The following is a 17,094-nucleotide window of genomic DNA, read 5'->3' as shown; positions in this document are numbered from 1 at the left end:
ATTAGATGTATATTCCCTTAACTTCAGCTCCCTGCTGAATAACATGGTTTGGAGAACTGTCTTCAAATAGGCTGTATTAGAAACTTCGATTGGCTTATACATTTTTAAAACTGCTCTGTTAAACTCTGATTCCTCCAGAATCACTTACAGTCCCAGGCCACCCGCCTACTCCTTGTTCACGCTGCAGTGAAATGCTATGCAGTCAATCACTGAACTTTCTTAGATTGATTTAGTATTTAGTCTGTAGCTGACACCTTTAGGTTTCCTTCATTAAATATTTAATCTTTCGAACCATGGTGCAGCAGACTCTATAATGTGGTAGTGAGGAACGCAGAAGCTAGAGAACGTTTGGAGGAGCTGTCTTTTCTTTCTAAATATCAGAGCAGTAGGCATTTCCACAAACACCTCCAGTACCCCAGCAGTGTGGGGTAAGAATCAAATTTTGAAAAACAATCTCCATTATAGTCAAAATAAGTAGTATTCTTTTGGCACAAAATTGGCATTGAGTGATGGTCCCCTTCATAGACACCCATTCTGGGAGGAGTTCCTTCTCGTGCTCACCTGGAACAGAAGTCTGTTTTCAATAGAAACTATCAGCAAATATGTGTTCTCTGTGAAATGTTGTTGCATTAAAATTGTAGGTCTGCTCTGGTTTTGACAGATAGACTGTGATTGCTGAAGCTCACAGTAGAATCAAGAGGATGGAGTGTCTGTAGGTGACTTCAAGGCATTCCAGACTCCAGCAGATATATGCACACACTCTGTCCTGTTAGCTACTTTTGTCTGGGGTGCTTTTATCCTAAGAAATATTTTTTAATTATGAAGCTTGTTTTCTCATTACTTTATTGCATTCTTTTAACAATGTGTGGAATGTCAGTGTTTTTCATTTTAAATGAGAGGTAGAATACAGCGTAAGGAAATCCCTTGTGCGATGTAAATTCAATTGTGCTGCTTTTTTATAGCAATATTGTAAATAGTTAAAAATCTGTACTGACATTAGAGTTATTGGGTACTTGGTGTATGCTCTCATGGCTGTGAATACGTGCGTTTTAACAGAAATGACATACTGAATTTCATCTGTTTGTGTGGTTTGTTTCCTCTGAGGCTTAAAACAAAGTCTACAATGAAACAGATGGTTTTATGTATCTCTAAATTAACAAGCCAAAGAGGCCAAACCAGGAATGTGGCAAATGGGCTGAAATAGATTAAGCAGGACTCTACTTATCATGTCACTTAAAACTATTTTTAAGAATTAAAATACACAGTAATGGTAAAGGAGCCATAAATGTTCCAGCTCTGGAATACGCTTGTTCCTAATTTTAGCAAACCATCCAACACACAAATTGTAAGAAATAACAGCTCTTAAACATGCTGTCTCTGCAAGTGGTTTAGAAAGTGCAGCCTGTGGAACCATATCCCGGGGCTGTAACAGCTCCTGGCACAGGCAGCAGCTGTTCTGTTGGTTGGTGTGAGGCAGAAACGCGTCCTCTGGGGATGAAGGATGTGTCCCTTCCTTTGTGTCGGGCTGTGAGGAGCCGTGCAAGGAGGCGCTGGGAACTCTTTGGCAGCCACAATGTTGTCCTGGTCTTTCCTTCACTAACACTCAGCCAGTTTCTGTAGTCTGCATTTTAGATGAGGGATGGGGTGATGGGGACCAGTCCTCTGTCTCTTTCTCTCCAAGACTTGCTCCGCAATGGAGAGGCAGACACCAGCTGGTATGGAATGTGTGTTTACAGTCTGGGCCTGGTGAGATACATAGGCCAAGGGGAGCTGAAAGAGAAGAGAGATGGCTGCAAAAAAAAATCTGCTGGAAGATCCCACTGGAACCATCACACTGTGTGTATCCTGCTGGTTTTACAGGCGCAATCAATTAGCTTTGTACTTTAACAAGGCATTAAGCATAAAATCAATTAGCTTCATACAGTAAGAAGGCATTAAGGGTAGAATCAAGTGTGCATAGAAAGTAAATAAACTGAAATAATAATGGAAGTCTTTACTGGAGATAAAAGGCTGATTGAGAGGGTTGAGTTTCTCTGGTTCCAAAGAACGAAATAAATTCCAGGTGAGGTCTCCCTCGTGCCCAGACTCCTGGAGGTGTAATCGCTTTCCCAGAAGCAGCTCCCAGCTCGCAGCATGGCTGCTCTCCCTGCTTTGCCTGGTTTTGCTGTGCATGATGCTGTGAGCAGTTGTCCTTAATTAACTTTTCCCAGGGATCTTGGGTGGAGCCCTACCACCAACCCAATCAAAACAATATATTTTTTTCAAGCCCAGTGCGATGACTTATTCAGTCAGTCTGTTTTGTGCTGCTTAACTGATGTGTTACAGTCCACACCTAAAAGCCATAAAATGAGAATAAAACAGAGACTGTGTCCTGGCTATCTTGAATAGCAGTGCTAATATTTATCCTAATGTTTGGAAATTGAAATCACAGCCCCCAGCGAATAGTGAGAGACACACCAGAGGGTTTTTAATGCTTTGGGCTGCAGCCACACATCCCTGTCTGTCTGCCACCAGTGTCACTGCTGTGAGCCAGGCCTCCTGTCACCCATCTTTACTCCCCCACCATTCCTCATACAGAAACTTGGGTTTCTCTTGACATCCCTTCCTCTCTGCTCTGCACCATGGGGACATTCATTCCACCTTTGGAAAGAAATGCCATTGTTTTCACTTCGGAGACGCTCAGCTGCCTCTCACTTGCGCCATTTTCTTCTGGCCATCCTGGTGTGTTTCTTCCTTGGAAGGATAGCAGCTTGCACAGGCCTCTGTATTTCCAAGTATAAGCCCACCCACTGCACAAATTATCTTTGTATTTTTAGCATGCAGGACCATTGCAAGAGATGAGAGAGATTTGGGAGCTATCTTGCAGCCCTGTTGTTTACTCAAGAACAGGGAAGGTAATTTAATTTCTGCAAGAAAGCAGCAAAGGAATCAGAGATTTTATCTGCTCCTACAAGTGTATGGGAAATATTAAAACCCACTTGACCAGAAGTGGCATTGGAGAACTATCTTGTTCATCAGGAAACAAAAGGATTTCACTGCAGGATGCTGTGGGAGGAGGAGCAGGGCGCTGAGCTGCAGTGGGTATTGGTGCTAGCCAGCCTGGGGCTAAAATTCTCAGATTATTTCATAACCCTCTTAAAATAGTTCTCAGTATTAAGCAGGCATTCTGCTGCCTGCTGCGGAAAAGGAGCAGAGCTGGAGCTGACCATTCACATGGCTGGGCTGGGATAGAGGTCAGCCCACCAGAACCCTGTGTTAAGAGTCACATCCAGGATGAAAATGTGGGTAACAAGACTTCCTAAGAGACAGAGTTGGAATATATTCATTTACAATATTTCTGCTTTTTGAAACAGCAAAGTCTCATGGAAGATGCTCGCTTCCAGATAGTATGGAACTTATTGGCTCCATCTGTCTTCAAGTCTTAAACTTTCATGCCCCGTTTTGCATTGTATTTTTTCCCCAGTAAAGCCCCTGCCTTAACCTTTTCTTCCTTATTTTGTCTTTCTTCCTCTATTCCCATAGCAGTATTTTTGAGCATTATTTCAAGTACCTCATTTTTTAATGCTGGCAATTGTCATCTTTATGTATATTCTGGAAAAATTTGCCTAAAAGCTGCTCATACTTTGACTTCTGGAGTATTTTGGGGGATGAGAAAATAATCTTTAAATTTGCTTTTTGTTTCTTTGCTGTGAAAGATGTGACAGTGCAACATTTAGTGGCTAGCTTATGTAGCATCCATGTAATGGATACGTGGTCAAAATGTTTATGATACTGAAAGGCAGCTCCGCAAAGCTGAAGTTTCTGCCATCATTTCAATGAGAGGTAGGCTCTAAATAGGATTAATGCCTCACTTGTGGCAAGATTTATCTGAATATTTTATTATTTATATGCCCTTGAAATCAGTGAGAGTCAGTTTTAAAACCTAGCTCATAGGGTTACGTCTGTTCTAAACTTCAAGTGAACATTCCGCTCCGGAACATATAGATTTAACAAATTTTCATTTGAATAACTGAAATCAATGGGAGATCTGCAGCTGGGGGCATTGGAAAGCCCAGAAGTCTTTCACCTGTGTCTTTCAGCACTACACATCTCTTTGAAATTATGGCCCTGAGGCGCTCCTGAGAATGTTTTCCATCCTCTTTAATAGGGTGTCCATGATACTACGATGATATGTGAGATTTCTGCTCTCGTGTCTTTGGCTGATGAGGGATGAAGATTTCCAGGTACAGAACAGCAAGTCCCTAATGAGAGGAGAGGGCAGAAGTGCTGCTGGTTTCTAACTGGCAGTTAGATGAAACCTGAAAGCATGTCTAATTCAAGCTGCTAAAAAGAAAGTGATGATTGAATGCTTTGAAATAATGGTGCAATCTTTATTCAGGATCATGCTTTTTAAACTAGAAAGCATTTGTTAGACAGGAAGGGTATCTAATTAAAATAGACTTCACTGGATTTGTAAAAACTAAGCAACTTATAAGCACCAATACTCATTATTTCAAATCAGTTTACTTCAATGTGTAAGCTTCAAATCTGAACTGACTGTAAGAAATTCCCCTAATGACAAATAGAGGTCCAGATCTATTCATCTGCAGGACTTCAGCTGTCAATAGCTGAATGGCAGCTCGGTTGAAAATTTAAATGTGTGAGAGTTAACTGTTTTTAGACTGTTCATTGCAAACCAGTAGCTGCGACTTGCAAGGAAGGAAGTTTCTGATGAAGCCTCAGAAGATGATTTTTATTCATTATCTTGATTGCTGCTGTATGGTGGGAGTTGTGCCTGGGAGCGGGCACTGGGAGGCCATGTAGAAAGAAGTCCTTCTGAACCCCTACAGAATCTATTCCTTTCCATAGGGGGTTATTTCTATTGCCAATTAGGTGAGCATTTCTCATCATAATTAACTGGACTATCCCTTGCTGTTTTGATGTTCTGTGCTATGTCTAGCACTCAGATTTTGGTGATATTCTGGCAGTAGAGGATAATTACTGTTCAAAGACGGATTTTTCTTTAGTGCAAGTACCAACATGAGCTTTAGCCATAAAGGTTGCAGCCGAGGACTTTGAGATGCGGCAGTGTGGTTTGTGTGATGGAGCATGGATAATTAGGATCAGCTTGCAAATGTTGGGTGCTTTCCTTAACCAAACTATTTAAATAGTTCACTGCACTTATTGCGTTGATGCCATACCCGTGTGCCTCGTAGTAAAATAGTACATTAATCTGCTTAATTATTTTATGGTACTAGATGTGATTTTATTAGAATGATCTTGAGACAGCAACTCAAATACTGAGTCTTTTGGCATAAATGTAATTTACAGCATTTGGAGAAACTTCCCAGAGCAGTGGTTTGTGGGCAAAAAATGAGGAGTTCCAAGAGCTTAAGGGAGGAACTGAGAAAAACAAATTTGTTGTACAGTCAGAAAACAGAGTCTATGACCTTTCTAAAACCAGTCTTACAGTCAAAGACGAGATAGAGGCCCACAGCACAAAGCTACCTTGAGTCTTGCCAACACATCTGCTCTGGGGAGTGTTTTTCATTTTGACTAGAGGCAGCAAACTTGGACTTGGTACCATCTCCTCACTCTCACACCAGTGAAGGTAAATCAGGACTCGGACACAGATTCAGATACAGAACAACAGATGCTTATCTCTGGTTCGTAGTGCACATTGCCACGCACTCCTCAAACTCCCTGTTGCCTCTGTTTTTGAGCTGAATTGTATTTTTCCAAATCTGAGGTCACAGTTTGACCTTTAGGTTGTATTTGTGTTGTGCGCTTTCACTGTTCCTTTTTCCCTGTGATACTCAACGATTTTCAGGAGAAAAAAAAAGTTCCTCTCTGAGGAAGTGAGGAAATGCCTGAAAAGGGAAACTGAGAGCCCCGTATTTTGCCTGCTGGCTTTCTATGTGACCATGGTTTATCCACCAGAGGAGTTGGTGTAATGTTATTCCTGTGGGATTAAGATGAAGCTTTGGGAATGTTAAAAATGTTACTTTGGGAACTTCAAAAACACAAAGGAGGTGATGAAAACCAAAGAGGATAGTGGTGTTTGAAATGAGAACACATAAAAATAAAGCGGGAGGAGAGTGCTTTTGGGAGGGGTCAGATTACAAACATTTGTGCTCAGTATCCACCATGACATTTCTGGTTCCTCGCCTGTAATTCAAACCAGCCATCCCTTACAGAGACAGACAATCGCTGGATGCCCACCAGGCACTGAGGCTTTGCTGCAGATAATTAAGATCTGATGAATGAGCTGCAACTCGGGCTGGGCTCGAGCGATGGCTTGCCAGGAGCTGTGCTGCCCCACACGCATGGTCCTGCTCTGCCCAGCGGCACGTAGCCATGGGATATCTCTGCAACTGTGCTCACACAAGGATGTAAGGGCTGTCCAATGGCCATCTGATTGGGTTGGGTGAGCAAGTGTATGGTGACTGGAAAGCTGGATGAGTGAGCTGCGTCTCGTATGGTGCCCTCTGCAAATGGCCAGATGTGGCTCTGTTGGCTGCCGTAGCTGGGCCGTATCCCTCAGAGGCTGATGGCAGTGGGAGGCTGAAGCTATCTGATGGCTGTTGGTGCTGTGTGCTTGTGAGCCCGAGGCCGCAGTGCTCACCCGAGCGAGTGATGTTGCATGGGGCCACAGCGACGTGCGTGGGGACCAGCTCATCTGAGATGGTTCATGGTTCAGTGGGACCGAGATCCCTGATAAACTCTGCAGAGAGGAGAACTCCCTCAAACCGCATGAATGAGTTTGCTGATGACTTGCCAAAATATGCAGATTGTGGTTCTCTTACTGCACATCTACTTAATTAGAGACTTGGGGAGCCTCTGGATTTCCCCTACAAATCCTACCAGCTGCAGGTAACCTGCGCTGCATCAGGACCAGCAGAGCTGCAGCTGTTTGGTACTATTTGCATTAGAACAATTTTAAAATTCCCTTATAGTATTGGGTCCCATTTTGTTGAATAATATAAACTTGCAGAGCTTCTTTAATGAAGCCTTGTGCATCTCACAAAAGTTTAGCTTTACTTGAGTTGTTGGGTTTTTGTGTTTTTTCACGTTTTTTCTGTTTCAATGTTTTTGAAACAGAAGAAGTTTTTTACAGAAGAAAGTTTTTTACTTACTCTGTTGGCTTCAAACTTGCTTAGGGCAGAAGACATAAAATGAGCAGAGAGGGACAGAAGGAAAAATAATAAATCGAGTGCTTGTTTTCTTAAGCAGCACCAATCTGTGCCAACCTGGTTTCTGAACAGAAGCAGAAATAGAAATGCATATTTTGCTTTGATTGAGATATCCCACCAAAATAAACCATGATACAAAATTAACTTCAAAATAGCTTGTGAACTACAATGGTTTTGTGAAAGTCTCTTTACAGTGTTTCACTGTGCTTTGAATTCTTTCATCTTTACCCAACATTCTGCATTGCCCTCTGTAAATGCTGAATCACTGCGGACATCTAACGGGATTTAGTGCAAAAGTCTTCTGTGCTTCTGTCCAGGGGCTGTTATTTTGTGATGAGCTTTGTGCATTCTCCTTTCCCTATGCAGCAGCACAGTTTTAGCCTGTGACCCTTATTGATCTAAAGGCAAGAGACCTATTCGGATTTTTGGTAGGTATAAATCAGGATGCCCTGCAGAAATACATAGGAATAGAGCAGAAGTATTGTGTAACCATTTTTACACCTGTCTGTGTTTATTACATAGATGTCCAAACCTATTCCATGTCTGTTATCTGAAGAAGCACTTCAGTGCCCAGTGCTTGCTGCATTGGACAGGAGCTCAGTGCCCGCAGGGTGCTGGGCTGCTTTGTGCCCCACATAACGGGCTGTGTTTGCTTCACGCTGCTCTCCTGTGGGGCTGGCAGGTGGCATCTTGGAGAAACTGAGCACAGGTTTGCGGAGGCCCCTGTCAGTGCGTGAGAGCGCAGCACTCAGTCACTTGGATCTCATTTCTTTAATAACTTCCTAAAACAAATAGGTGCAATTTAGGTCATACTGGAAAAAAAAGGTAAAGCATCTGTTTCAGTGTGTTATCTGTGTGCAGCGAGACGCTGCTGGGAAAGTCACGGTGCAGCTTTGAGAAAGGAGCAGAGGGTTCCATTCAGCTCTGGGTGAGGAGGGGTTGGATTCATCCTCTTTAACGAAACCAAGAGCCAGAGTTTTGAATTGACCCACTGTCCTGCAGAAAATCCACTATCCCAAGAGAACTGAGCAGCTTTTTTACAGTGCTTGTGCTTTTCTGTTCATTCACAGTTTGTTTGTTAGATGTCATTTGCATGAACAGTCAAACAGTGTTTCAATTCTGTTCCATCAACATTTTCATGCCAAGTTTCATTTTGGCACGCAACAGTGATACGGTTGTTCTGTTACTCAGCCATTGTTAGAAGAGGCTTAGGTTAAATTCTGGAAGTTAATGAGAGAGTGGTCTGCAGCAATTTGGATTATGCGTTATGAACTAATTAAATTCTTATTTACATGCCGTGCTTACTGTCTTCTACAGAGGAGTTCTTGTTCAGTACTCATTTCACGTATAGGTAATTTACAGCATATTGCAGCCTCGCATCACGGATGTGTGCGCTGTCTTCCCTGTACACAAAGAATGGGGCAAATTAATATCCCTGCCCCCCTTGACAACGTGTGAGGGTCTTTTTCCTGGGTGAAAGCATGTTTGTAATGCGGAAGGCATGTTCGTATCTCACGTCTTTACAATCTGTGTTCAGTAATGGTTCTCAAAGTTAGTTATCTTTAGATACAGGAATATAGAGTTAGTCTTTTGAAGTAGTATTTATATGCACAAATATGTGATGTAATTTCCAGAGCCACTGTTTACAAAGCAGATCAGCAGGTCAGGGTGGGCTGCTGCTCACAGCCATTACTGTAGGATGCTCAGGATGTGAAACCTGGCCTCTTACCAGGCATAACATCAGGCTCTTATATTAAAAATACTGATAAAATGAATTTAAATCCACTTCAAAATGTCATTTGAGATTGCTTAGTAAAATCAACGCTGGTGTATTCAGCTTTAATTGTTTTTACAGAGATGAAGGATGAGCCATTGGAAGTAGAGCTGACTGAAGAAACAGTACATAATTTATTGTTATGTTTCTAATGAAAGTTACTGTGAACGTTACTTATTAGACTGCAGTAAGGAATCTGTGTTTTAGGAGGAAATGAGATTTGTTTCTATCCATGGAGCAGACCAGTTTGCTGCAATCCTTCCCAAGAAGAGGCTTGCCCTGCAGGGAGTATCTCATCTGTCTCTTCTGATTTGTGAAGCCAAACCCCTGCTGTCTGGCAGAGCACATTGGTGCCAATGAACGGCCTGGCCTCATGCATCCATTCATCGTGGAGTATCCAGATCAGCCCCTTTAACAGCTGATATTAGCCTAGCTCACTTGTGGCAGTGTTTCCTAAGTCATCTTTATTCATCCCCCTTTCATTTTGCACTGTAAATATTTACCATTCTCTTTTCAGTGTTTATAGGGTGATTTGTATCACTGTGTGCATTTGGTTACAAAGCTGTCTTGTTAAAAAAAAAGAAAGAAAAAAGAAAAAAGAGTTTTTTGTTTGCCAGTGTTCTTTAGCTTTCGTTCTGCTTGCAAAGTTTAATGCTGATTGGTTGTGACATGCAATCCAGTCAGTCCATGTGGCCGACCAGGCCTTTTGGGGGAGGTGTGTCCTCTTGTCAGAATGCCACTTGATGAGTCCCAGATGGAGGAGTTACAGGGTGCAGCTGAGCTGATCTAGCACATCCCTTTTGGGACAGAGGCAGCCCTAGGGTCTGTCCCTCTGCTCCGGAGCCCCATTCCCATGAGTGGTCTCACTCAGAATGGAGCTCCTCTGGTTTGTGTTCAGCACGTGTGCTCAGGTAGGACAGGGCAGGGACTGGGGGCTCTCCATCAGAGGCAGGAGCTTTGTCATGGAATCCACCATGATGCACTGCTCGTATGTATAAGTCTGTTTAGGTTGGCGATTAAATTCCTACTAGCATGAAGACTCTAATGTTATGTTGTTTTTAAATGATTTAAAATGAATTATGGCCTATTCAGAAGTTAGAAAATAAAAAGTTTCCTTCTAGCATCAGTGGAATGTTGCCCATTTTATGTATAATCACAAATGATCTTTGTCTTAATGACAGCATAGCAAAGGTGCTGCTTTAGCATTTGCTGTCTGTTACTTGTTGCCAGCACTGTGGCTGAAGCTCTGACCTCTTTTGCAGGTTAATGAAATTTACCATGATGAATCCCTGGGTGCTCACATCAACGTAGTCCTGGTGAGAATAATCCTGCTGAGCTATGGCAAGGTAAGGAGAGGTTGTGTTAAATGGAGGAGGTTGAGATCTCTGAACTTGATTCATCATGTACGAATGCAAAGAACATTTATCTTTATGGATATTTCCTTACAATTTGAATTTCACACTAGGAAAATAACCACGATTTGTTCTGTGTTTTCCCTGTGTCATTTTAACTTGCTACTTAGCTCTGACAGTCTGTCTTTTTGGACTTGTTTGAAATGATCCATGGGATGTTATGAGCATCTTGGGTCCTTAGAGAAATGTGAAGTTTTGTGGTAGAGCAGTATGTAAGTATCAGTGAACACATGCTGGATCAGTTCTGCACGATGTACATTCCAGGAACTCACTTCACCTTGTGCTTAAAATGGGTTGGTTGGACTACATGTGTTTAAAGTTAAGAGATAGGGGCCACAAGGCAAGAGCTCTGCAGATTGAGTCTGTAGTCAAGAATTCCAAGTGTTTTCTTGCCTTTTCTAAGGGAGGGATTGCTCCACAGGCAAAACTCACTTAAAGAGAAATGAAATGCGACTTGGCTCCAAAAGTTTTAATCTGCTCAGTACTGATGACTTATGTAGACTAAATCAACATCAGACTCCACGGTAGCTGGAAGAGGGTGTTTGAAATACGTTGATAAACTTTTTGTTTAAGGACTGCACATCCGGCTGCTCAGAGGAGAGCATTAGAATCTATTGGCTTTTTCTGTGACGGGGTTGCTGGTATTTGCATGCTCATGTAATAAACGTGGGGGCTGGAAGATTCCATGTATATTCATGCAAGAAGCTGAAAGTCAAATCCGGCTGAGTGTCGGTGGTGAAGCTCCTCTGACAGTCACCTCTTACCCTGCTCAACTAAACGTTCTAAACCAACCCATCTCTGCTCTTCTTGCAGAGACACACAGCAATGTCAGTAAGTGTTTTGGGTCAGCTGTATGTCCTAAAATCGAAGGTAAAAGAGGTCGCATTTTCTGTTTTGTGATTGAAAATTTGTGGTGTCTGATTATTGACACTAACGACAGCAATTTGAGGGATTGCAGCTCGACTAATCATTCTCAAAAGTATCTCATTGCAGCAGTGGTTGAAACACGTGGAGTTACCACATGGACTGGTCACTTCTTTGCTGTCCTAATTTCATAAGTATTTCATAGTTGCTATGCCTGCCTGTCTTGAGCTCGACCATTCTGCATTGGTAGTGGTGTGAACTCAGCTTCTGCTGCATTTTCTGATGGAAGATCAGAAATAAAACACTGACAATTGATAATTTGAAAGTTATATTTCACATTAATCTGCTTCACAGAGTGGAGTTGGTGGAGCATGGACACCTCCCTTCCTGGTGGGCCTTTGGACGCATCACTGAAAAGCTGCAGGTGGCACTGTATGATCTGCTTATGGATTGTCATTAATGGGTTCTAAACCCGTAATCCATAGCAGACCATGTTTTAGTTGCCCTGTAAGATTCAGCAGAACACAATTCCAAATAAGTTAACCCAAATAACCATGAAGAAAATTTCTCTTGCTCAGAGGGAAAAGTTGGGATAGTTCTTATTTTCAGAACCTGTTCTTGAGTAATTAGAACAAAGCCCTCAGTATTTTATCAGCCTGCTAAAACACGCAAGCATTAACATTTTTCTGAAGTATATATTCAACGTGCACAGTAAAAGGAATGGTGTGTGGACAAGTTAAGCCAGTGTGTGCATAAAGCAGCCTGCTTGGCTTTGCAAGATGAAAATATTATCCCAGTCTTGCTTGAATAAGCATTTATTTTCCAAGCATGTAGCAGATATCTTCAGATTCACTCGCTTTATTGAAGGCAATTTATATATATTATCAAGGGTGCCATTTAAATAATCATAATAATTACATTATGGTTCTGTAACTGATGAAGTATGTACCATCAGTGTCAGATTTCTGACAGCACTCTGAGCTATTGCCAATTCTCAACCCTTAAGCAGCCTTTTACTGTATTGTGGTTGGGTTTTTTGTGTATGGTTTTGTGGGTTTTTTTTTTTTTTTTTTTTTTTAAGAAGAAGAAGATGATTATATTATTTTATACAATGTCATCTTTTGATAAGAATAATGTGGACAATACTTGAGTTGCATAGCAACCAGCTTTTCTGTGGCTCTTGCTAGGAGGTACTCCATTCCTTCAAGCATACTTCTTAATATTTTCAACCTAACACAGCTGTACATTCAAAAGTTTCAATAATTTTATTAAGAGCATTAATTGCCTTGGTAAGGTGAAAAAAATAGGTGTTCTCTGGTGACAACACGTTCAGATTACTCCATGGGCAAGTTCAAAAGATCTGACACCATTTTACTGTAGTATACTTCTGTGTATGCTGTCACTTCTGGACAAAGGCTGAAGCTGTGGCAGGTCGAGACCATTGGCACAGAATGACATGCAGGGGCACTGGGGCAGGTTTTGCATCCTGCTCTGTACCTGTGTAGATCTGGGTGCTGCTGTGCACTTCTCTGCATTTTTATATTGACCTCCTGAGACGATGGCATGGGATGGGAAATCAGTAAACAGGGCACATGCCGTGCATTTTTCATCAAAAGGGAAAAAGAAGAGCTGGCTTGTTTATTCCTTTTTGACTTCAGTAGTAGGTAGATCAGTTCCAAATTTTGGAAAACGCAGAATCACCTGAGAAGAATATTATTCAATGTTTTAGCAAAGTCTTCCGTTAACATCTATTTTGACTGTAACAGTTCTGTAGTCCTGTGAGCTCTACAGCATGCAGCCAAAGAACCACCATCACCGAGTGCGGAGGAGGTGGCAAGAGATGAGCTGAGAATGGACTTGGAAGCTCTGACTGGCTATTATAAAATTTGTTTTGAAACTTTTAAACCCTGAACACTGCCTAAAATCCTCTCATCACCTCTTTGAGGTGGATGAATAAAGATTATTTTTCCCACTTTACAGCTAAAATAACAAAGGCGCTCAGCGTTATTCTGGAGGCCACACGGAAGGTCACTGGCAGTCTGGGGATAAGAGCTCATAAATTCCTGGCTCCAGCCCCACGCTCTGTCCATCCACAATGGTGACTTTGTGTGTAGATGAACCACCCTTAGACAGCAGCAGAGAATAGCATGCGTTCGCTGCAAAGGGAGTGATTAAGCCAGTTATTACTGGAAAAAAAAGTCATTAAAACTTTCACAGGAACTGCATGAATTTCAATAAATGCAGCTACCTGAGGATTTATGAGAGTTATTTCTTGGGAAATCTGGACGTGGCTGTGCAGGACACCTCTGAGCTTTCCTGTGGAGCAGTGTGCACAACTCTGGTCACTGGGATGCATATCTGCATGGCATGGGACAGGCTGGGGAGTGCTGCTCTGTGCTCAGCTGAGCTGGAAACCTGGGAGAAGGATTCGTGTTAGCTTCGGATCAGTGTTGGCACCAGAACAGTGGTTGTTGGCCATGTGAATGTCGTCAGATTGAAGAGGAACCTGACCACCAGGGCAGAGAGACTTTCAGAAAGATGAGGGGAGCGAAAAGAACTAAATGGTTTTAAGGTGATGAGTCAGTAGGAGCATCACATGAGCTGGCTTCCTGCCATCTCACAGGGCAGGACAGTTAACTGAGAAGGGTTTTTCAATTGTGTGTTTGGATAACTCAGAGCTCCTGCTGCCTTCATCTGGGACTATCTTTTCACAAAAAGGTGTTTTCTCTACCATCTGACCTTTATGTGGCTGTGCTCAGGGTGAGAGGGCAAGATGCTCTTGGTTCAGCCTGGCTGGAAAGCATCAGTCCAGCCTGAGCCAGGCTTTTCTCTCTTTCCCACAGGGTAGCACAGGTGGTGCAGCTGGGATGGAAGGACAAGCCAGCTCTCTAACTTAACTCAGGTGTTTGACCTCACATTCTTCAGTGACCTGGGCTGGAAAGGCTCAGAGCTCCCCTCCTCCCTGCTTGTCCTTGGAAGGGGTGAAGGCTCAGCCTGAGAGCTGAGAGTTGTGCCCAGCAAGGCACCAGTTTTATTAACTGTAGTCACAGAACAGCTGAGCCTGGGAGTGCAGAAAATTCTTAGAAAGAGTTTTAAGAACTGATGGATGTTTGCTGGTTGAGAATGATAACCCATTTATGTGTGTTTTCTTGCTTATGAATGGTATTTATTATGTAAATTATGGAACACCTGGCAGTGTCAGCAGGAATCAAGCGTTGATCTTGCAATGTCTACAAAGTAGGAAGAAGATGAAGTTCTTGTCCCAGTCTCTGGCCTTCTCCAGTGACTGATTCTGCACAGGCTTAATGGCGAGGCAAGAACTTCCATGTTATTTATAAGTTTAGCTGCTGTTCTTATTTTTGCATTGTTTTTATTAGTTCAGGGGTGAAGATGAGTGAAAATACTTCCCCTCTTAATTTTATCTGTGGGAATTGATGGATTGCCTTATTTAGATACTAGACACATAGCTAATAATTTCCTACAGTGATTTGTTGGAACCTTGAAGAGTGTAAAGTTGGCTGATAGCATAAATAGTGCTTTGTATTCCTGTTCTGCCTATATTTATTCAGAATTAGAGACTGAAAAATGTTTACAAACTGCTGCCATAAGAAAGCTTTACAAATCCTTTGAATGCAAAATGACAGTTTGCTGAATGAGCTATTTTTGTTAGTTTGGTTACCATGGACACGAGATAATTCTTTTTATTTATTTTTTGCTTGTCTTGTTCAGGGTAAGAGAAGAATATAAAAGATTTAATCCAGTGTACAATGAACAATAGAAGTGCCAAGTAGAAGGAATGTAAGTGGTGTGTTTTGCAGAGATGTTACACGTTCAAGAAGGGAAAGTCATACTTTGTCTCCCAGGAACGCTCCAACTTTTCTGCCATAGCTTGGAGTCTGATAAGCGTAAGCGTATCTCTGCTCCTTCTGGAGCTGCTGAGGAGCTGCAGAGCCCTCCCCGTTGGTTCTCTTGGAGCACCACCTAATGGACGAGCAGGGGAAGGTGCTTTTCCAGCGAGCTTCTGACGGATTCTTCTGTCCCTGTTAGCAAGCACCCACTCATCTACACTGCTGCAAAGCTGTACTCAGCTATTGCAGATGGCAGGTAAATAAGGCACTTGGTTAATGAAAGCTGCCACTGTATGGGTGATACCAGTGTGTTTTTTACACATACTGGCAAACTGAAGGCTCTGGAAAGTTTGGGTAGAATATAGACTAAATTTGAAGTTTTCTTCTATGAAAACCTTGTATTTGAAATTCTCGAAGAATTATTTGATGTCCTTCTCAGTTTCCAAATTCCTTTCAAAAGTACTTGCAGGGCTTTGCAGTACTGATTGACTTGTTCTTCAGTGTCTTAATAACAGAGAATTGAACATCACACTGATAACTCCCTGAAAGACAGAGTGAATAGCTTAGAAGGCTCAAAGAAACCTGTATCTATGTAGCAATGACCTTAGAATCATTTCTTATTGCCCTCCTTTGACTCTTGTACTAATGGTTGTTGCAACTCATTCCTCTTCTATTTGTGGTTATTTTCTGCCAAATTTCTCTAAAAAGGAAGGGGAGCAGAAAAGATGTGAATCCAGAATCAGAAAAGAAGGCAACTGGAAGGCATCAGCAGATGCTGGGTTTTTGAGAGCAAGGATCCCAGCTGTCTCTCTGGGCAGGCTGTCCTTACAGCCCTCCATGGTGTCTCCCCACATGGCGCTCCCAGCCAAGGGAGCAAACATCCATCTGTTTCCACCAGCAGCTCTCTGAAGTGCCCACAGATCTTTTGCTTTTCTTGCAGTGAGAAGGAAAGTTTCTCTTTCCACTGGCAGCCTTCCTGCTGATCAGCTGAGTAATGCTCTCCACAGGCCTGCTGTCCTCTTTGGAAAGAGGTCCTTCCCGGCCAGGCCTGCTCCTCAGCCAGCTGTGGGCTCACGTGTTCCTGGCAGTGCAGGTCCATTGCAGGCCAACAGTAACACCTCCACCTCCTCTGCACAGCCAGCCTGCTGCCCCCAGACTGTTTGCTGCATGACAGAGAGGGAATTTTGCTTTAATTGCAATCCTTATTGCTGCACACTGTTCATCTCTTTTGCTCTTTTTCCCTCACTTTGTCCATTTAATAAGGGGTTGGAATTTTCTAAGTTTGATGAAAGCTGCCCACTGATTTCCAAGAGAATGTATTATCAAGTGTTATCTCATATTTCTGCAAGAGTAGATTCCCAGATGGCACCCTTCCAAAACATACTGCATCTGCCCTTGTTAGCTGTGCCTCATCCCATGGTTTCCTACACACCTTTCTTGCAGGACAGCAGCGCTTATCTTTGGAGTCAGGGTTACTGAGCAAGAGAATAAAAGTTTATTGCGAAGCCACATCTGCCTCAGGAAATCTCTGAATCAAAAACCACTGGGCAATTGGAGGTTATCTGAGGGAAGTACCGAACTATGCTTGGGGCCTGTAAGTATCCTCCATAGGCAGCCTGTCATCTGCCGTCAGGAGAGGGCATGGCTTCCATGGGCATTAGACCTGAACCAGGTCTGTGCAAAACACAGTAGGGATTAATCAGATCCTAAATCAGTATTTTCTCACCCATACAATATTTCCTACTCTGTGATCACACCAATTCCAAATGAAACGTGACTCAAGACGGAGCTGGAAGCTTCAACTAAAAACAGTGACATTCTGCTTAGCCATTGCCATCAGTTGCTAGTGTTGGATAAAATAACAGTGAACTGTTGTTTATTTGAGAATTCATGAGCACAGGAAGATCCCAGCACTGAGCCAAGGTTACGATTAGTACTGCTGAAGACATTCTCATTTGGAAGTCTTTGACAAATTGCAGGAAGTGGAAATTCAGGTGAAAATTTGCTAGCAACCGAGTGGATTT

At 42.5% G+C, this 17,094-nt stretch overlaps 1 protein-coding gene across 1 annotated transcript in view; it reads left to right on the top strand.

Moving 5' to 3' along the window:
• Positions 1 to 17,094, top strand: part of ADAMTS2 (ADAM metallopeptidase with thrombospondin type 1 motif 2) — a 168,302-nt gene that overhangs the window by 113,841 nt on the left and 37,367 nt on the right. Inside the window, exon 5 of the mRNA XM_042881583.1 lies at positions 10,209 to 10,292. Within this exon, the coding sequence (XP_042737517.1) occupies positions 10,209 to 10,292 (84 nt within the window). The remainder of the gene's footprint in view (positions 1 to 10,208; positions 10,293 to 17,094) is intronic.

Source organism: Lagopus leucura, unplaced genomic scaffold, assembly GCF_019238085.1.
Source record: "Lagopus leucura isolate 7727_CA_CO unplaced genomic scaffold, USGS_WTPT01 Super-Scaffold_100030, whole genome shotgun sequence".
In the NCBI taxonomy this organism is placed as follows: Eukaryota; Metazoa; Chordata; class Aves; order Galliformes; family Phasianidae; genus Lagopus; species Lagopus leucura.
Note: the sequence above shows the minus strand (reverse complement) of the source record. Positions and strands in the feature narration are given on the sequence as shown.